The sequence below is a fragment of the Misgurnus anguillicaudatus genome, chromosome 13 (assembly GCF_027580225.2).
Source record: "Misgurnus anguillicaudatus chromosome 13, ASM2758022v2, whole genome shotgun sequence".
NCBI classification, from domain to species: domain Eukaryota; kingdom Metazoa; phylum Chordata; class Actinopteri; order Cypriniformes; family Cobitidae; genus Misgurnus; species Misgurnus anguillicaudatus.
This window is the reverse complement of record NC_073349.2, coordinates 29927212-29950066: the sequence shown is the minus strand read 5'-3', so window position 1 is coordinate 29950066 and position 22855 is coordinate 29927212. Positions and strand designations below refer to the sequence as shown.

Genomic DNA, 22855 nt, shown 5'->3' with positions numbered 1-22855 from the left:
GGATGTATTCTATTAAAGAGACTGAGAAACAATTATATATGATCACTATAACATTGCAAAAACAACGAATCTAATTCTGGCATGGTTCCCTAACTGTGGGTTCACACCAGACGCGAGTTCAACGATTGCGTGAGTAGATTACATACAAAGTCAATGCAAAGACGCGATCAGACGCGTCCTCGCGTGGGGTGATGCGAATGAGTGACGCAAATTGGGTGACGCAATTGCCACAAAAACATGCTCTGTTTGCTTCAAATGCGCCTTCATGCAAGTTAAAAATATTCAACTTGAGCAAAAAATTCACGTGATACGAAGTTAAATCCCACATGTAATCTAGAGCGAATAACGCAATGCCCCACGTTTGGTGTGTACGTAGCATAATTGTGGGTTCACACCAGATGCGAGTTCAATGATATGCGCAAGTAGATTACATACAAAGTCAATGCAAAGACGTGATCAGACGCGTCCTCGCGTGGGGTGATGTGAATGAGTGACGCAAATTGGGTGGCGCAATTGACACAAAAACATGCTCTGTTTGCCTCAAACGCGCCTTCAGTTAAAAATATTCAACTTGAGCGAAAAATTCACATGATATGAAGTTAAATCACACGAGTAATCTAGAGCGAATAACGCAATGCCCCAAGATTGGTTTGTACGTAGAATAACTGTGGGTTCACACCAGATGCGAGTTCAACAATTTGCGCAAGTAGATTACATACAAAGTCAATGCAAAAACGTGATCAGATGCGTCCTCGGGTGGGGTGATGCGAATGAGTGACGCAAATTGGTGGCTCAATTGCCACAAAAACATGCTCTGTTTGCCTCAAACGCACTTTCATGCAAGTTGAAAATATTCAACTCGAGCGAAAAATTCGCATGATACGAAGTTAAATCCCGCGAGTAATCTACAGCGAATAACGCAATGCCCCACGGTTGGTTTTTACGTAGAATAACGCGGGTTCACACCAGATACGAGTTCAACAATTTGCGCAAGTAGATTACATACAAAGTCAATGCAAAGACGTGATCAGACGCGTCCTCGCGTGGGGTGATGCGAATGAGTGACGCAAATTAGGTGACGCAATTGCCACAAAACATGCTCTGTTTGCCTCAAACGCGCCTTCAGTTAAAAATATTCAACTTGAGTGAAAAATTCACATGATATGAAGTTAAATCCCGCGAGTAATCTAGAGCGAATAACGCAATGCCCTAAGATTGGTTTTTACGTAGAATAACTGTGGGTTCACACCAGACGCGAGTTCAAGAACTTGCGCAAGTAGTTACATACAAAGTCAATGCAAAGACGTGATCAGACGCGTCCTCGCGTGGGATGATGCGAATGAGTGACGCAAATTGGGTGGCACGATTGCCACAAAAACATGCTCTGTTTGCCTTAAACACGCCTTCATGCAAGTTAAAAATATTCAAATTGAGCGAAAAATTCACATGATACGAAGTTAAATCCCGCGAGTAATCTAGAGCGAATAACGCAATGCCCTAAGATTGGTTTTTACGTAGAATAACTGTGGGTTCACACCAGACGCGAGTTCAAGAACTTGCGCAAGTAGTTACATACAAAGTCAATGCAAAGACGTGATCAGACGCGTCCTCGCGTGGGGTGATGCGAATGAGTGACGCAAATTGGGTGGCGCAATTGCCACAAAACATGCTCTGTTTGCCTCAAACGTGCCTTCAGTTAAAAATATTGAACTTGAGCGAAAAGTTCACATGATACGCAGTTAAATCCTGCGAGTAATCTAGAGCGAATAACGCAATGCCCTAAGATTGGTTTTTACGTAGAATAACTGTGGGTTCACACCAGACGCGAGTTCAAGAACTTGCGCAAGTAGATACATACAAAGTCAATGCAAAGACGTGATCAGACGCGTCCTCGCGTGGGGTGATGCGAATGAGTGACGCAAATTGGGTGGCGCGATTGCCACAAAAAATGCTCTGTTTGCCTCAAATGCGCCTTCATGCAAGTTACAAATATTCAACTTGAGTGAAAAATTCACATGATATGAAGTTAAATCCCGCGAGTAATCTACAGCGAATAACGCAATGCCCCAAGACTGGTTTGTACGTAGAATAACTGTGGGTTCACACCAGATGCGAGTTCAACAATTTGCGCAAGTAGATTACATACAAAGTCAATGCAAAGACGTGATCAGACGCGTCCTCGCGTGGGGTGATGCGAATGAGTGACGCAAATTGGGTGGCGCGATTGCCACAAAAAATGCTCTGTTTGCTTCAAATGCGCCTTCATGCAAGTTAAAAATATTCAACTTGAGTGAAAAATTCATGTGATACGAAGTTAAATCCCGCGAGTAATCTAGAGCGAATAACGCAATGCCCCAAGATTGGTTTGTACGTAGAATAACTGTGGGTTCACACCAGATGCGAGTTCAACAATTTGCGCAAGTAGATTACATACAAAGTCAATGCAAAGACGTGATCAGACGCGTCCTCGCGTGGGGTGATGTGAATGAGTGACGCAAATTGGGTGGCGCAATTGCCACAAAACATGCTCTGTTTGCCTCAAACGTGCCTTCAGTTAAAAATATTGAACTTGAGCGAAAAATTCACATGATATGAAGTTAAATCCCGCGAGTAATCTAGAGCGAATAATGCAATGCCCCGCGTTTGGTGTGTATGTAGCATAATTGTGGGTTCACACCAGACGCGAGTTCAATGATTTACGCGAGTAGATACATACAAAGTCTATGCAAAGACACGATCAGACGCATCCTCGCGGAGGGGATGTGAATGACACGAATTAGTGGAGCGATAGCCATGAAAACATTCGCTATTCGCCTGAAACGCGCCTTCGCAAAGTTAAAAATATTCAACTCAATATACCAATATATATAATTTCAACAAGTAAAAAATGTGCATGACACAAAGTTTAATCCTGCGAGTAATCTAGAGCGAGCAACACAATGCTATGCGTTTGGTGTGTACGTAGTATATGACTTTTGCACAGTACTATATATATATAATAAGTTGTTATGCAACCATAGGTATAATAACCCAGCAGTTGGGTTAAAACAACCCAGCAAATGTCAACCCAGCGGTGTGTTCTGTCCAATATTTACCAAACATGGGTCAAAAATAACCCAAACATTTTCAGAGTTTACATGTAAATGTTTTTTAAATACATACATGCATGTGTCTATATTTATATATACAAAAGAATTACACACAGTGCACAAACATATATTATGCAAAATCAACTTTTATTATGTATGCAATTAATCGCACCTAATCTTTTAACAGCCCTAATTTGGACACTTAAATTCGTCTGAATATGACTGCATTACCAAAGCTAAATTTAAAAGTGTCGACATATAACTTTCAAAGTTAGCAACATGTCATAATATCTGAATTTACGGCCTTGAGCTGTGAAGGCATTGTCTGTAATAACCCTAACATATATATTTGTGACCCTGAACCACAAAACCGCACGAGTATATTTGTAAACACCAAAATTTATTAATCATTAGTAGTATGTGTGTAGTATGTGTCTCAATATTTTCTTTTTTTTGCACACTCAGAGTACAGATTATCTAGTTGTATCTCTGCCAAATATTGCACTTAAAGACCATACATCAACGGAAAGCTTATTTATTCAAAGATTGGCCCTTATTTTGTGGTCCAGGGTCACATCACATTTAATTTCTAAGTAAATCTGTGATTATTATCTGACTGCATTCATAAAGGTGGCATGAGCTCTCCATGGTGCTGAAGTCTTTGATTGACAGCTGGTTATTTGTGCGTGTGTGTCTTTGTGTGTTTATGTTCTGAATAGGACAGTTCTACTATTGTCTTAAAATAAGAGACTCTGTTTGACTGGCGCAGACACACAGAATGAGAAGTAAATGGGCACATAATTGCAAGATGCTGACAGCGTGCCCACTGTGGATCATATTGTTTTGTATATTGTTAAGTTATAGTTAGTGCTGTAATTGGAGACAGATCTCAGTTAGAGCATCGTGAGAGGTTAAGGGCTGAACTCAAGGTACAACACTGACAGATCTGTAAGATTGCCATCATGGTCTTTGGCTTCTGGCTCAAATTAAATTGTCAACAAACCAGAACGTTTCAGCTCATGATACTGTGAATGTTATAATGTCTGCCGCATCATATTAGAGGCCATGCATAAATCACAATCACACTGCTGCGATGCGTTTTCTTTTGCATTGCCTTTTCTACAGTGTTCTGGGTGGGTGGTTGTTAAGAAGAAGCGCAACCAAAATTTTTAAAAATTAATCATTCACTTACAGATTATTATATTCAATAAAGATACAAACTGATTAAAATATTCCTTTAAAGTCTGTGTAAAGTCATTTTAGAGATTTGTTTCTAAACATATTATAAATGTTAAAACAAGAATTGCTGAAACACGATACAAAGTGAACTATGAAGTACTGAATTGGCTGTTTTACAGCTTTTCTATGTTTAGGATTATTTGGGTGGGGCTAAAACGGTGGCTCAATGACACACTGAAGCCACTGAGCATGGCACCACCCCTAACACATCAATAACACAACCATCCATTCGAGAGGGAGGTCTCTGCAGAACAAAAAGAGGCGTTTCCCAATTTTGGGGCGTTTTCAAACTGAAATTGGTGTTTTTCCTCCTTGTTGTCTGATTGGCTCAAATTGAGTGGGCGATTCCCAAATGCATTTTTGAGAAGGAGGTCTCTGCGGATCAAAAAAGGCGTTTCCCGATTTTGGGGCGTTTTTCAAATAGTTGATTAAAAATAATGATATATGGCTTTTCACGGCTTCCGTACTTTTTTGATTAGATGATTAAAAACGCCTGATCCCAGTTTAAAATGCCCCAAAATTGGGAAACGCCCCTTTTTGTTACGCAGAGACCTATATTTAATCCATTCAGGTTGTAGCAGTATTTGAAAGTTGACAGAGACCGGCAACTTTGCCATGAGTGGGCGTGGTTTCACCGCTAAGAGGGGACACGCCCCCAGCATTTAAGAGCAGAGAATCCTGCCTGTTTCTACAAGATTTTGTTAAATTTTTTATTTATTTGTTTTTTTTAATCATTCAAATTTGACTGGGTAATTAATAACACATTTAACACATTTAATATCTGACTTTACACTAACTCTAAAGTTGACATGAAACGGAAGTAGCGATTGTTTTATTTTCCCTGCGGTGATGTATATCCAAGTGAAACAGCTTCTGGAATGAAAAAAGGTAGGGCTGGACTTGAATTCGTCCTTCGAGAATTGATTGGATCATTGGAAGTTGGGTCATGTTGCTATTTGCTAATCGCTGCAATCTTTTCCCAGGCCCCGCCCACTTGCCATAACATATGACCGGAAGTAAAGAGAGATCGTTTTGAGGAGGAGATTTGCGTTTTTGATTAAAGATTATGACACATTCATTTTTTTAAAAATAATAAGGCTCACAGAGAAGTCATTTGTAAAAATGACCACAAAATATATTAAAAAAATTCCACAAAAAAATTTAGTTTTTCATTTCAATTTTATTGCGACTTTAAAATCTTCCTTTAAAGTGAGTTTTTGCTCCAATATTAGTGTAAGAAATAAGGCTGCAAAATATACCGAACGTATCGCAAAATGCATATCACATTGTTTTGCAATAACTGAATAACTGTAATACTTTAATAATATTAAAGTTGTAGGCCGATGTAGATAGCAGAGTGACTGGCGAGGCAAAGACTGATGCTTTCTTTTCTTAGAAAGAATTATAAACTTATGTTGCTTTATAATTTTCAGTGTTTATACATATTATTCAAACCAATTCTGCAAAAGCGTCGTATTGCACATCGTATATTGCATTATTTTTTCAATACGACAGCCCTAGTGAGAAATCAAAGTGAAAATCTATATCTAAGTATTTTATGCCTGTACCTGATTGGTGGTCCACGTCTGCTTGTCCGTCCATTCTCTGTGGTTCCTGATGTACCACCACTGAATCTCCAGCGAATAGGACGGTGACCCCGCCCCCCTGAACGAGCAGGCCATCTCCACATCCTGTCCTCTCTGTGCTGTGATGTCATGAGGGACCTCTGTGAAGAGAGCTGAGGAACAGATAGAGAGACACGATGAAGCAAGTGTACGACGACATCATTAACATCTCTATTATTCACAGCACTGTACTTAGATTAAAAACATCTGGGTTTTGGATTAAAGCATCTAATAAATGCATCAGTGTCTTACAGTACATTTTCTTTTTTATTAGTATGTGTCTTTCCTGAGATTTGAAGATTTGAGCTACAGGACCATTAGAGCAACCAAGTAAGATCTTGAGTTATCAGGACATCGGTGAATAAAGTTGTTCTCATAAGTTTACATGCTATACATTTCAGCGTTTTGTTTGCTGTGACAAAAGCTGTGAGCAAAACAAGCTTATCGGCAACTTGAGACAAACACAATTCAATTATCCTTCATGTCAAAGGCAGAAAGATACGAGCACCCCTCGGTTGGCCTGAAACCAGCTTTCTCAACCTAAACCAGAGGAGAGACGCCATCAGAAAGAGCTGAAATCAGCGTGAAAGTATAATTTCTTCCACCAGTGGGAGTCTGTCTTATCTTTCCTTACAGACCCTGCAGGATGTGTTGCACACAGTTCAAAGAGAAAGAACTCAGCGTCTCACACCTGACTGTCAAACCATCAAACTGAGGAGGAGGCGGATCCATTCGGAACGGAAGAGAATTCCTGGAAGACGTACGGGAAGATTGTACAGTTAATTCAAGAGCTCAAAGCTTTGACTCGGCAAACACAGGTTACCGTTGCTTGAGGATTAAGGATTTTAAACAAACATGTGTTGACAACATAATGGCTTTATGTATTTAAACACAGAGTATGTTCAAATATTCCTTGTGGTACCATAGTGTGCCATGTAAACACTATTTTCAATGCCTATGGAAATCAATTAACAACACTGTATATATCAGGACAAAATACTAACATCATTTGTAAGGGTCGTAACTAGAGAATTTTTTTCACCGATTCAAACAGCTGATTATTCAGACTGATATCTGCCGATACCGATTGGTGGTTGAATTAACAGAATTATGAAGATTACATTTTCTAAAGGTTATTTATTCATATAATGACCATTAAAGGGGTGGTTAAATGGTATTTCATGCATTCTGACTTATTAACACAGTTATAGAGTTGTTTCCTCATGCTAAACGTAGGCAAAGTGTCAAAAAAGCAGTTGGGCGTGTTAAAGAGTATTTCTGTGCCGAATGCACTTCGCCAGGGTGCGTACGAGTTCTGGAAAGTTTTTTCGATTAAAGCTCCAGCTGACGTTTCAACAGCTTTGTTTAATTTCAAAACTCAACAATGGCACGAAAGAAGAAGTGTGTTTTTGAATGTAAGGAGAAGAAAGCCAGCCTTATGAAACAATGGATATAGTTTATTATCCGAGGTAGCAGGGAGATTTGATTGTGTGTTTGATGCACTGGATTTCATTGAAAAGTCCCAACCGGGTCATGAGTTGTATGCGATAAGTAAAACTTCTGTCTTTTGTTGGAAATAGGTGCGTTCATATTATATAAATTACACAAACGAACATGAACTCTTTCCCTGCCAGTATTTTCCTTTAAGTTGCCAGCCAGCACAAACATTTTTTATGATTTTTACAAAAGTTTAATGCCTTTCTTCTTTAAAAATATAAACATAAAATATATCAAATGAAAAAACAGACCATCTGCTTAAAATAACCCTTTTTCATCCTATCTTCATTGTTCTCTTTTTATCACCTCTCAAATATGGGTAGGCTTTTTCAAAAATTCCAAACTTTAAACCAAATGCGTAAAGGACTTTTGTTAGAGATCAGATTCAGAAGGATGATCAAAACATACACAGAGTTTTTACAGTTTTTGTATCAGTGGATGCCAGAGGCGGCTCATGACTGCTCATCCGAGGGGCGCAAATTCAAAATAAGTGTCGTGTGTTGCTTGTGTTTTTAAAATGTGTGTTTGTTACGTCATGTGAACCATGTGCATCACGTGTTTTGTCAAAATAAGTGCCTGCTGCACACGCGTCAAAACTGTTTATGATAAAAGAGACGCTCACATTTACAAAATACACACAAGAAGAGACTCACTTAACAGTAAACTCTGATTACGTATGAGATTATGCGAGTATCTGGCAAACGCGAGCGTGCGTCTCTTTTAGCACTTATTTTGACAAGACACGTGATACACAAAGGTTCACTACACGCACATATTTTGAAATTATGAACCAAACACATAATGGGCTACATACATGTTATGACAAACTTTGCATCGAGCACCCTCGAAAAAAGTCACTGCCCACCACTGGTGGATGCTTCAGTGCTATAGACCATTTCAAAAGATGTAAACAACACTGGTCCAGAAGCACTTCCTGTTTAAGTTTTTTAACACTGGGTAAACGTTGGGATAAAATAAACCAACAAAACATATAGAACTGAATTAACTGAAGTTAAAAAAACATTTTAAAGATAATGATATATTTGAAATAATAAAAAAACCAGTCACAAACTGAAACAGGAAGTGTTTCTGGACCAGTGTTGTTTACATCATTTGAAATGGTCTATATAACTTGTGTAAGAACGTCAAGTGGTGGATAATAGCGGAAATATGGATTGCCGTAAAAACTTGTCATTGGCAGGAAAGCATTTTCTCTTAATTGACAAGATAACTTGTCAATGGCGATGAAAGAGTTAAACTAGTATTGTTTCTTCACATTTCATTATACACAGAGTTCAAATTCATTGCATTTTCTTGTTCTCTTTGGAATGACAGGATATATCGGCCATGACTATCGGCTGTTTTTAAACTATCGTCCGATAGTGTAAAAATGGCTATTATCGACCGATTATTGGGCGATACTTGGGGCATCTCTAGTTGTAACCATAAAAATCTCTCAGCAGTTTTACAGTCAAACACACATGTGATGAAGTATGGATGATGTGTCGGATACTCAGGTCTCTCACAGTTTGCGGTAGGGTTATGTGTGAAATGAAGGCGTGTCGAACACAATCCATCCACATATGGCTATTAACACACCCAAATCCTCTTAACTGCTTCTACCAGAGCGGCTCTTAATTTACCCATAATCCCATTCAAACATGCTCGGACGCAGTGGGGTCCACAGTCAAACCCACGGGGGTTCCCGAGACTTCTGTCCAGACATAAAGTCATGCTGGGAAATCCATCGTCGCTCAGATAAAACTGATAAGACTTTACGCACAGAGTACAACAATATCATGAACTATAAAACGTGCATTTTAAATGATGAATAAATTAGGAAAGAGATCAATGCATGACTCTTTAATTCAATAAAAAGTGAGTATTTAAAGTGAACCAACTTTTGTGTTTTCACAGCGAGAGATATTTTAACACCCTGCTTACAAAAGTGAAAATGCTTCACAAGACTCTGGGAAGTGTTTTAACATCAGCGTCTGAAATGCGGCATCTGAGCTATAAAGAGCATTTTAAATGCTAAAATGTTGTGTTGCTTTCACACGGTAGTGTTTCTTAAAATAATGTCTTAAAACAATTCTCCATCTGTTACAGATATAGTGTTGTAAAATAAGTTTGCAATGTGTGAAACAGCTGCACAGTCATTTCATTGTTGATTTGTAAGATGTCTGCACAGTAACGTGAAGCCTTTCAATATCTTTAAGCATGCAGGTCAGGACAGGTGCACTGTTCAACAACTAAAACTGTCATCTGCTGGACAATAAAATAGCTGAATATCTGCGACACTATGTGGAAGGCCGTTTTTATCTCCACAAAAACTCATAATGTGTGTGCCGCAGCCGCTCTGGGACGGAGATGACAGGAAAGCACTTGCTGTAATTACTGCTACCCGATCTGCATATTATAATTGGGGTCCTGGGGCATCATTATTTCAGAGGGAACAGAAGAAAGGGAGATCAGATACGAGAGAGACATCGGCGTAATCACCGTCTCTATCAAGGACCGACAGTCTGCTTTCAGTGAAAACCTGATCGACCCGACCCATCAGCTGCAGTCTATCTCGCTGAGATGAACATAAACGCCCTAAATATCACAAAAGGAAAGCGAGGCAGAGGTGGAGAACAGGTTCATTTCGTGGAGATGCTCATTTGAAGAAGCAGGCGGCAGGTTTCTCGTCCCAAGCCTTTGAAATCTGAATCTGCGGTTGATTGAGTTTAGATCAAAGCGTCGCGCGGGAGGTTTTTCTTTGAGTCTCATGCTGCTGTGAAACACAATCCATACGCTAAAACATCAGAGATGCTTTCACAATCAACCACAAATTTAACCATTTACTGTACAATACATGAGAAAGCACCACTGAATGCATGACCATTACTGTTTGTCTGATGTTTAAATGCTCTGACTATTGTAAATAAACGAAAGACCTGCACATTTATTTCTTGCCAATTTTATGAAAGCACTGGAAACGCTCCTCACTTCATTCAATCTGAACTCATTAATACTAATTCATATGCAGAAAACATGACTATAAAGAATTTTAAAATGTAGGTCATAACACAACAGTGTTTTCATTCATATGTATAACGATTCAAATTTATTTCATCTAATGTTTATTAAATAAGTTTCATCCTCGCAGCAGAAATATGCTTCTTTCATTTATAGTTGACATGCACACATACAGTAAATGTATTTTGGTTACAGTGCATATTTTAAATAATACAACCTTACCCAGCCATCTCATTCTTTCTGTAATACTGCCGATTCACATTTGTAATCTGAATTTTTATTTGCATATAAATGAGGTTGCTGAAAAAGGTTCACTGTGGCCTTCTGACCTGTAGAGAAGATGATTTGGTTTCTGTATGGATGTTGTTGACTGATTCTGGCCTCATTTTATTCTAATTTATGCAAGAGGAACTCAACACAACGTACAGTACAGAGAGTAAATGAAACTGTATAAAGCATACTGTTCGCAAAATTAACCAGATATGGCTAAACATCAAATGTGAAGCAAGGTACAAAGGCTTATATCAGTATAATGGGAAACAAAGTTGCCATTTTAAGTTTACAGTCTATTTACATTTAGGGTGCCAATATGTGCCATTTTCCGCAAACACATGCCTGCCAGGATTTTGGGTTTGTCCACCAGAAGTCATCCAGGTACTCTCAATTCAGGTAAAACATTATAAAATTAAGATTTATTTTAAGAGAAAACGCTGCCCTGCCAATGACAAGTTTTCCGGCAATCCGTAATAATGCTATTATCCACCAGGGGGCCAACTTATAAAACCCAGAAGTATTCCCTTAGGGAAAACAGTTCAAACTCTGTGTATGTTTTGAGGATTGCTCTGAATCTGATCTCTATCAAAAGTCCTTAAAAATTGAATTTTCTAAGCTTTTTTTTTCCAAATATGGTATTTTTGCAGAAAACCTACCCGTATTTGAGGTGATAAAAAGAGAACAAAGAAGGTAGGATGAAACATTTTTGCTTGAAAGCAGAGGGTCTGTTCTTTCATTTGATGTATTGTATGTTTATATATTTAAAGAAGAACATTTTCTGGAAGGCATTAAACTTTTCAGGAAATCATATATTAAACCTCAATGACGTATACGGTCGACAAATAGGACTTCCGGAGGACACACCCAAAATCCGGGCCAAGATGGGTCTGGGGAAAATTGGCACGTATGGTCACCCTATCTACATTGGTTGCCACATTGATTAGACTGCTTCTTTCTACATGGGCGTTTCCTGTCCAAAATAAGCCTTGGACGCCATTTACACAACATCTCTTGAGTTTTAAGAAAGTTTAAGAAATGGGAAAGTTTTATGCATTTTTGATGTTGGTTTACACAGCAGTGTTTTTGGTTCCTGAACATTCGATAACCGTTTCAAAGTGCAAGTTGACAGCATCATCATTTCCTTGTAAATGACAAAAATCTGTGAAAACGGTCACCGCGTTCAAGACCAAGCCGAAAGTTGGAACATCCCAGTTTAAATGTCCCACTTCCGACCTCAAGGCATTCCAGTCAATCACAATCGCATGTTTACCACACAAGACGCTAAGAAAATTTTGTTTATGGCAGTCGATCAATTTAAGTCTAAAACCATTTCTCTTTAACATAGCATTCAGAAAATTTTGTCCAGCAAATATACTTATCCCGCAATAGTAAGGTATCCGGAACAAAGCATTTACATAACTCGTCTGGGTAATATACTTATGCCGCAGTAGATCACCTGCCAATTTCCATAAAATTTTATACAATTTTACCTATTATATAATATATCCTAAATAAAATCAGTTATGTCTAGCTCTCTCCCAAGTTTTTTTCCCTCCTAGGACTTTTCCTGCAACGTTTTTCCCCTAGGGTTTTTTTAACTCCCTGAGGTGTCTGCTGACATTGGCTTAACTTAGCACCCTCTTATATATGTTACATTATAATATATATGCTCACTAGTATGGTTAATCTTAGCCGCTCTATTCGGCTGCTTATGTTTACAATTTTTCTGTGTTTTCTCCTGCATCTATTAATGTAAAGCTGCTTTGAAAGAATAAAACAATTGTGAGAAGCGCTATATAAATAAAATTGAAAAACAGTTACTGGATACTTTAACATTCATGTTCATACTTATTATGTGCTACACAAATAGTTTAAAGTTTGTTTATCGTTCATATAAGGTTGCAAAAAGCCAGCCACCATCTAGTCCATGATGTCAAATGATGCGTATCGTTAAAATCTGAGTTCAGAGGTCGGATATACAACTTTGTTTGCCATTCCAGGCGTTGGGTGGGGAATATCCAAAATCCAAGTTGTCTGGAAAGCAGCATAAGTCTACAGGCATGTGCAAGTACTTGACCACCATAACAACAAAAGCAGCCTACTGGACTGTGTATGTACTGCTCAAGATATTGAGTTTATTAACACTTTTCCAACAAAATTTTGCTGCTTTAGTCACTTTTAGTTTATTGTCCATCTAAACAAAGTTCAACAACTTCATTGTTCATATTTGACGCTTTGTGTAGCATACATATGTGCACAGGCACGTGGCGTTTCTTTACAAAGTAACATCGCCATCTACTGGCCTGGCACACAAAATACAGCATTTTAAATCGTTTTCACAGATCCAAAGGCTAGACTTTCTGTTATTTGCCAAATTGTGTAAACGTCGTGTAAACGTAGCTTCGATGTTGATTAGATTTCATCCAGCTATGTGAAACTAACCTCAAGCCGTCCTGAGGAAGATACTGTGAAAAAACAGCTCGGAGCATTGAAAACAGACTGTGATTCACTCGTGGCCCTGTCGCTTGGGAACATTTTTCTTCCAGCAATCTTCACAAAAAGCAAAAATGTGAGATTCCTCCTCAAACTTCATCAATACCTGGACAAATAGAGAGAGCCCTGCTGGCAGATGGGCCATGTGTCTGAGAAACAACCCTTTGATTTAACACAACGCTTTAAGAGAACCAAAGCTAAGAAAAATGGAGCAATTGACAAGTCAAACAATCTATACAGAGACAACAGGACAGAAAGACAGCAGCGACAGTCACCAATACGATTTTAAATACTCTCTGCAGGTTTCTGTCGATGGCCGTGTGGATATTTCCAATCTTTTCTTCTGTTTGTTGTGTTTTGTGCTTTGAGGGTTTGCATTAAAACATTCATTCAGTTTCACTGGAAGAGACACACTGTGTATAATTCATACAGGCCACTTTTATGATGTTTTAAAACCTTCTCTGCAACATGTAGAAACTTATTTCATTAAACACTTCACATCCAGCAGTGAATTATGTCATATGAGTCTGCTGCATTTCTCGGGCGGGTCACTCAGTGCATCTTCAAAGATGAAAGAATGAATCTTTGAAATCCTTAAAATTGGGTGTTTGCAATTCTTGACAGTGGCGTGTCAAACGCGAGGCTAAGAGCTTTACTTCAAAGCAAACGCGCCGTTTAATCTCGAGCCTGCAAACACTTACACCCCCTCATACACACACATGAGCTCTCACGGCAGTCAAGTGCTCCTGTTGCCCCTGGAAACCGGAGCCGGTGCCACACGTATGATCGCTATTTCAAGAGGGAACAACTTGGAAAAGTGACTGAGACTCAGATGCAGAACGGAGACCTGAACTCAGCACTGTGACTTTTGAAACTCAATACAGTAATAAGATCCTATGAAAATCCCCATGGTAACCACAGCTTCCACCAAAATACCTGAGTTAATACAGTATTTTCCTACTACTATACATTTTGGTGTTAAACATTACAAATAAAACCAAACTTTTACACTACAGTAAGCATAGTATTGTACTTAATATTGTACACACAGTAGTTTGTGCTTGTTCCCTGCATACTCAAGTCAGTAGGGTTATAATTAAAAATGTAAGCGCTAAAAGATTTAATCAGCAATGCCATAAAAAAAACACTGGTTCCCTAACTGTGGGTTCACACCAGATGTGAGTTCAACGATTTGCGCTAGTAGATTACATACAAAGTCAATGCAAAGACACGATAAGACGCGTCTTCGTGTGGTGCGATGCGAATGACGCGATATGGGGGCGCGTTTGTCGCAAAAACACACGCTATTCGCCTCAAACGCGTCTTCGCCCAAGTTGAAAATATTCAACTTAAACTAAAAATTTGCATGACACGAAGTTAAATCCCGCGAGTAATCTGGAGCAAGTAATGCGATGCCCCGCGTTTAGTGTGTACGTAGCATAATAATTGTGTAACTTAGAAGAATCTCTTGACAGACATGCAATATAATATACATAACTATATTTTCAGTGGTGTATAAAGACCTTACATTATGAACTATATTGTATGCCTGTCGCGATAATGACTAAATCGACTTAGAAGGATGTACTTGCATTGTTATGTAAGGGATAATGTAGAGGCAGCCGGTAGTTATCGGGAAATAAGCCCCGACAATGTGATCAGGACCCCGACGCGAAGCGGAGGGTCTTGTATCACACTGAAGGGGCTTATTTACCCGATAACTACCGGCTGCCTCTACATTATCCCGCTTATTACACGGCTACTTGCCACATAAGAAAAAAAAATGGACATGAATATGAATTTGAAACATTTTAATGGCATATTTGTTTTAAATTAACATTTTTATCCTTCTGCGAAACTTTGCACAGATGCATAAAATGATCGTAATACCTTATTAAGATCCTCTGCTTCATACTTGTCTGTCTCCATTTTTTTCTCTTTTAAGTTAGCCAGTCTTTGAGAAGTTTTAATGCCCATTGTGTATTTTTTTGAGTGTTGGCTTCGTAGCTGTCATGCTCTATTTTGTCAAGTTCAGTCTCAGTAAGCTCTCTGTGTCTTGTCGTTGTTCGTTCTTCTATCCACTGTTTAAATGTTTTGATTTTTCCGTACATGTTAAAATGAATGTCAAAATTTTCCATTCTTAATTGTGGTTGTCCAGTGTTTGTCACAAGATGGCGCCAAACAGTAATCTTTATTGGCGCGGAGGGATTTAAAACATACAAGTAGTACTGGCTATGCGTTATTACTTTGGAGCAGTTATTATTTGAAAAGAACGAACCTGCAAATGTCTCAACTGACCAATCAGAATCAAGCATTCCAATAAGTTTTATTATCATATATAATCAGTGACATAAAATTGTCTTAAAAAGACAATAATATCGACTATCACCGTTATTTATGGGGCAATTAACTGACTTATAAAAAGTAGCTATCGTGACAGGCCTTCTATACAGTTTTTACTACCTTAGCATGAGCCGTTTTACACCGTAGGTCCCCTTACATGGAAGTCGCCGTCATGTTTCTACAGTAGTCCTGCTCTACAAAGTGCGTTTAGTCCCTACATTGTCTCAGATGATGGCATGTTTGTCCTGTGCCGGCTACCATAGCTAATCATTGCGTTTCGAAATTGAGGTTGGTTGCAATTCGCAATCTGCTAAAAAACCCATACTGTACCTACTGTAAAAAATAATACACTGAATTTACTTAATATAGTGCATCATTTTTGCATCCATTTTTTAAGTAAGTTTTGCTTGAAATTTTGGGCAATTACATAAATTGCTTGGAATTCCACGTGAAACTTTAAAAAAATTATGCTAAAATTATGCACAAAATTATGGTTTATTTTATTTCAGTGTACTGTAATAGAAACATTTTCCTTCTTAACCTGTTCCACGACAACAAACTTTATGTGCATCAGTAAGTATCTTAAAATGATTATTCCACTTTCATAAAAAATCCCGATAATGTCATGTCATTCAAGATGTTTGTCTTTCTTTCTTCAGTCAAACTGAGGAAATTATTCCAGGATTTTTCTTCATATAGTGGAGACTTTATTGGACACTTTACAGTTTCAAGGTAGTTTAAAATTGCAGTTTCAGTGCAATTTCAAAGGGCTCTAAACAATCCCAACCAAGGCATAATGGTCTTATCTAGCAAAAAATCTTAATTTTTGCCAAAAAATGAAAAATATGTATTTTTTAACCATAACTTCTCAGCTTGCACTAGCCGTGTGACGCGTTCTTATGGAACCATAGAACCTGACAAAGAACCTTACAGGAACCATCATGCATACTGCAGAAAAAGGAGCATGAAACTGGGGCAGAGCCATATTATAAATAGAGAGCATGCAGTATAAAGTGTATACTCTGAAGTGTGCAGTGCACTAGTATTCTATTCTGAACATAGTACATATATCAACAAGCAGGTAACACACATGTAGTTACATCATCACACTGCGTAATTTTCATCATTGTGTGTGTGTGTGTGTGTATGTGTGTATGTACATGTGTGTGTCAGAGGGCTCAAGCTGACTGTCTCTCTCTATTACAGGACAGTGTGTTAGTTTTCTTTATATCAGTGGGAGGACAGGAGACGTTGGTATGAGAATGATGAATGTGATGTGGCTTTTTTATATTATCACTGCTGAATCTTCTCATATAAATCACACAGTCTCTCCTCCTCTAACTTCACTCTCTTATTTATGAAAAATGTTTGCTAAACTGTAACCAAGATTAGGTTTGTTTGTTTATTAACTTAATGCCATTCCAAAATCTATGGCTACATTCATGGCAAGACATAGCTAATCTACACACAGGTTCATCTGTACACAAGTTGAGGAAGGACAATTTGGCATCTCTAATTTGTATTGTGGGAGAAAACTGGAGTAAACACATTTAAATATGTACGTAATCACGTTTAAAGGTGCAATTTGTAAGATATTTGCAGTAAAATCTCCAAAAACCACTAGGCCAGTGTTATATATTTTGTCCAGCTGATTACTATCAATATCTGTAATGTTTTCAACTACTTGTAAATCGTGAGAAAATTTCCATTCAAAACATTGACACGGGGCAGTGCAGTCTCCTGTCAATGACGTTAATATCCATGTGACCCTTTGTCACCGCCTTTACTGACGTAACCCACATGAGAACACTGGTCGAGCTCGAAAAAATAAAATGGCGGCCAAGGAAGCGGCTGGAGCACAAATTTAGTGAAAATAAACGTATATTTTCACTTTTTAAGCATTTTAATTTCATTTCTAGCGAGAAATTAGTATTGTAGTTTTCAAATATGTGATTAGTTATCACAAAGGCGCTCTCTGTTCATATTTCAAACACGCTGCCTTTGAAGTGCGTCAGAGAGCCTTTCTCTGAGCGGCCTTCAGGCCTCCGAGTCCGAAGTCATGTCCTCATGAGGCAGCGAGGCAACAAGTCCTCACAGTCTTGAGTTTTCGGACGCAGCCATTGTTGTGGACAAATGCGGAACTATGCGCTTGCTTATGGACTTATGGATATCTCTGTACCGTCTGCCGCTGGTTGTGTCAGCTCCTGTAAGCGTACGGGCCAACCAAACGACCCAAGAAGAGTTTGGAACAAACGAGGGAGGATCAATTTGGTGTTGCATTATCTGGATAGAGAGAGCTTCACGACAACATTTAACTAGACCGAGATTCTGATCCTGCTTGTGTTTTACGCGATGGGTGAGTTGTTTTGATTCGTAACCCTTCAAAAAACGTATGCTATTATATTGATGACAACATTAGTGTGTAGATTGTATTCAGCGCGTCTTCCCGCGGACGATATGCACATCAAAGGTATTGTGAGATTCTGATCCTGCTTGTGTTTTACGCGATGGGTGAGTTGTTTTGATTCGTAACCCTTCAAAAAACGTATGCTATTATATTGATCACAACATTAGTGTAATCAGCGCGTCTTCCCGCGGACGATATGCACATCAAAAGGTATTGTACAGCAATATAAATAGTCATTTTAAGACACTTCACAATAAGATTTGTACTGTCAATACATTATGTGAAAAATCATTGTAGATTGTAAGTTGAAAACTTAATTCTGAGCTGTGTTTACCATCGAATTTGGACTAATACTGTAATATCAATATGACTAACAATTTCGTTTTGAACATCACATATAAACTTACATAATGAAATAAACGATGTCATCAAACGCAACATTTATAAGACTTGATTACCTTATCCATCAACGTGATTTCTCGTTCTCGTCTGATATGGCTAAAGTTAAAGACTACAAATCCCATAATTCCACGCTGCTTCAGAGCGTCAGTAAACAACATCATTGTTTTTGTTTGATCTGGCGCCATCTTTCGGCGCATTTTACAAATTGTATCTTTAAAGATCACGCGTTACATACTATGTGAAACACACACTTGCGGTCCATTTTAAACAATAAACTGACACAAAGACATTAATTTGTATCATTACACATATAACAACGTCTGAACGCTCCTCTTTCTCCGCACTTGTAAACACTGGAGAGGTAGTTTTGCATATGTCATGCTTACACAGCTAGTGCAAGACGAGAAGTTGTGGTTTAAAAGTGCATCATTTCTTAAAAGAAAATAAAAATGGTTTCCCTAAATAAGACCCTTATGCCTTGATTGGGATCTTTTAGAGCTCTTTGAAGCTGCATTGAGACTGTAAATAGTTTACCAAAAAACGTTCAAGAAACTAACACAGTCGATAAATTTTAGTCTAAACTAAAGACATTTTTCTTTAACAAAGCATTCACATAATTTGTCTAGTAAATGTACTTATCACGTTATAGTTAGCTTGTCCGGAAAAAAACATTCACATAACTCATATGAGTAATATACTTATGCCGCAATAGTTAGCCTGTCTGAAACCGAGCGGATATTAAACCACAATACTGTATTTCATTACATGCGAACGGCCCCCACGCTAATAGGATTTTGTTTCTCTCTCGCCCTGTCTCGTCCTCGAACCCGAGGACAATGAGACTAACGGACCCAGTTTCTGCTGCCGTGAAGATCATCACACCACTAATTTACTGGACTTCCTTCAAGGTGATGCCCAGCTTACGTCTGACCAACGACCACCGGCTGCCCCAATTTTAAATTTTTTATTTCCCATAAAATTTAATAAAATAGTATCTAATATAAAGTATATCCTAGTAGTTTTTTCAACCCCTGGGGAGTCAGCTGACATTGGCTTAATTTAGCACCCTCATCTGTACGTTACATTATTACTACGCTCGCTCATACAGTTTAATCTCTGCCGCTGTATTCTGCAGCTTATGTTGTCCATAATTTTTTCTGTGTTTTCTCCTGCATCTATTAATGTAAAGCTGCTTTGAAACAACTAACAATTGTGAAAAGCACTATATAAATAAAAAAAAATATTAAATTGAATAAACTGTTGAGGTCCACTAAAGTCCACTATATGGAGAAAAATCCTTCCTTCTGATCTGAACAAAGAAAGACAAACACGTTGAACGACATGGGGGCGAGTAAATTATCAGATTTGTTTCATGAAATTGGATCCTTTAAGAGTCTGATGAAAAAATGCTTGTTTACAAGAAAACATGTCAGGTGCACTTAGAGGGCTTTGCTTCTGTGCTCTTCAATTATCCACTGATGGACCTCACATACACATACACACACAGGAATATAAAAACACTCAGTAGCTAATTTTTGACATAAAATGTGTTTATACAAACAGTAAATCTGTTCATTAGTGGTGTTTGCTAAGGCAATAATCCCCATTACTGTTATTCCTACTTCGTGTCAAATAACTCCTGCACCGCATCACAAGGACACAAATATTCCTGAACATTAAATCATTGTGTTTGTTGAGAAGAGGTAGAGATGAGCTATTTACTTTTCTGAGCAATTAAACCCAAATGCCTGGCAATAAAACGAGTGTGTAAATCTCTACAGACAAACATTAAGGAGGATTAAAGAATATCATAGACGTATGGAGGATGTAGTGAAGCAAGCCCTAAAAACCATCAATTACAACCTGGCATCAACACACCTTAGCAACCACAAAGCAATGATTTGTGACCCTGGACCATAAAACCAGTCAACACCTGCTCGGGTATATTTGTAGCATTAGCCAAGAATGCATTGTATTGATCAAAATGATAGATTTTTCTTTTATGCCAAAAATCAGGATATTAAAACTTAGTATATTAACTCATTCCCTGTCAGCTGTTTTTTTTTTTTAAGTTGCCCGCCAGCATTTTTTTTGTGATTTTCACAAAAGTTTCACAAAATGCCTTCCAGGAAATTCTTCTAAAAATATATAAACATACAAATATATCAAATTAAATAACAGACCATCTGCTTTCAAACAAACAATAAACAAACAAACAAAACGGGAAAAAAAACATTTCATCCAATTTATATTTTTTTCATTGCTTATAAACTCTTAAATATGGGTATTTTTCTTAAAAAAAAAAAAGTAGCAAAAAGCTGAAATAATTGCATTTTTGTTTTGTTAGAGATCAGATTCAGAACGATTATCAAAACATACACAGAGTTTAAAATTAGTAAATAACGTTTTGGCTTCAGTTTTTTTTCTCATAAATTGGGTAACACGTTTTTTATGCAAATGTTTTCTCTTAATTGACAAGATAACTCGTCAATTCCGGAGAAAGAGTTAAAGGCGGAGTCCACGATGTTTGAAAAACGCTTTGGAAAAGGAGACGGGCCGACTACCAAAACACACTTATAGCCAATCAAATCAAATGCCAAGTTGCGTATGTGTGGGGCGGGTCTATCAACAGAAGGTCCAGATTCTATTGGGGTAGGGGCGTGTTTGTTTAGGTGATTTGAAATATAAACATTGGCTTTCAAACATCATGGACTCCACCTTTAAGCAAATATATTTTGTAAATTTCCTACCTTAAATATATCAAAATGTATTTATTATTAGTAATATGTGTGGCTAAAGACTTCATTTGGACAACTTTAAAGGCAAATTTCTAAATATTTCGACTTTTTGCACCCTCAGATTCCAGATTTCAAATAGTTGTATCTTGGTCACATGCAGTATTGTCCTATTCAAACAAACCATACATCAAAAAAGTTTAAGTTTATTTATTCAGCTTTCAGATGATTTATGAATCTCAATTTCAAAAACTTTACCCTTATGACTGGTTTTGTGCTCCATGGTCACATTTAACAACCACTACATCATGCTTTTCATGGGCAAACACATAATTTTTACGGTCCAAAATACAACAGAAAACATCAGGAGTGACTACGTACAATATTTTAAACAAATGACAAGTATGGTATTAAAAACATACCATTATAACCAATAATATTATATAAAGCAAAGCTAAACTCCCCAGAGCTGATTCCTAAACAAACCCTGTGAGATGTCTTCAAAGTGAGGTTTAGTTTTTGGCTTTAATCTGGTTACACTATAAACCTGCTCATCTTTACAATGCTGTTATGGTTTACCTCAGCTGGTTTAAAGATGAGCTGTTTAAATGTCACATTTTTACTGCAGGAGAGCTGTGTTTTATGAGGACTGCAGAACATCACTTATAAGAGAGAAAATCTTTAGCTAAAGGAGGACAGCGTTCAAGAACTTCATGATTTCATCCTCTCCGCTGGGATTTTATTGAATGTATCCATGACAACAGCAAAACCGATTGAAGCATATATGGAGCTAATTCAAGTAAAAGAACAGGGAAACTGGATTCATATGAAGAACATCTGTGTTTTTCAGCGGAGATAAAGGTAATGTTGAACACAACTCATGTGAATTAACGGCAGAAGTTGTTAAACGTTCAGATATTTTTTGAATACAGAGCTGGGGATAACATGACTTTATAATAGACTGAATACAGTATGAGGTTACGGACTGAATTATCACTTTCACACTTGACAATTACAATGAATGACACTTAATGTGAACACCTGTCAAGTTACAAACAGTCGGAGCTTCAAGCTGCATGCATGGTTGCAAAAAGGCAGAAATTTCCAAAAACTTTCCAAAGGAGCTTAATCTGGAATTTTGGAAATATTCCAAATTGGAAACATAACATGAATTTATGGGAAATATTTTGAAATTAAGAGAAATGTATATAAACTATATCATATACAAACATGAATAAACATTTTGTTTGATCATAAGCAGACATGCATGCAAGGTAATACAAATTTTGAATTATGCTGATACTTACAGTCATCAAGCCTGGATGTATTTGATCAAAAATCCTTCAGAGATCATTCTTATGAACACACAGCACATTTAAGTTTTAAACAAATGTATGTAATTTACATGAATACAGGAAAAGATAGAAATTTTGGCACTATTTTGTATGCAGGATTCAATAAATCATCTGTGCATGTAATGGAAAAATGCAAGTACATAAATGGTGTGTGGCCTCAATGGCCCTTCATTGTGTGCATGTGACTGAAAACTGTGAAGGATAGAAATTCAACTGAAATTGCATAAAAATGCTGCAAGATTTTGTTTACCTTTAATTCACCATTTATTCCAATTAATTCCCATGGAAAGTTTCCAGAAAATTTCCAGAACTTTGCAACCCTAATGAATGCAAATTGTTTGCATAAAAATCTGAATATATTTTCTACTTTAAATTA

At 37.7% G+C, this 22855-nt stretch overlaps 1 protein-coding gene across 1 annotated transcript in view; it reads right to left on the bottom strand.

Annotated features, from left to right (window-relative positions):
• vstm2la (V-set and transmembrane domain containing 2 like a) overlaps positions 1-22855 on the bottom strand; it is a 44873-nt gene that overhangs the window by 6316 nt on the left and 15702 nt on the right. Inside the window, exon 2 of the mRNA XM_055187971.2 lies at positions 5897-6066. Within this exon, the coding sequence (XP_055043946.2) occupies positions 5897-6066 (170 nt within the window). The remainder of the gene's footprint in view (positions 1-5896; positions 6067-22855) is intronic.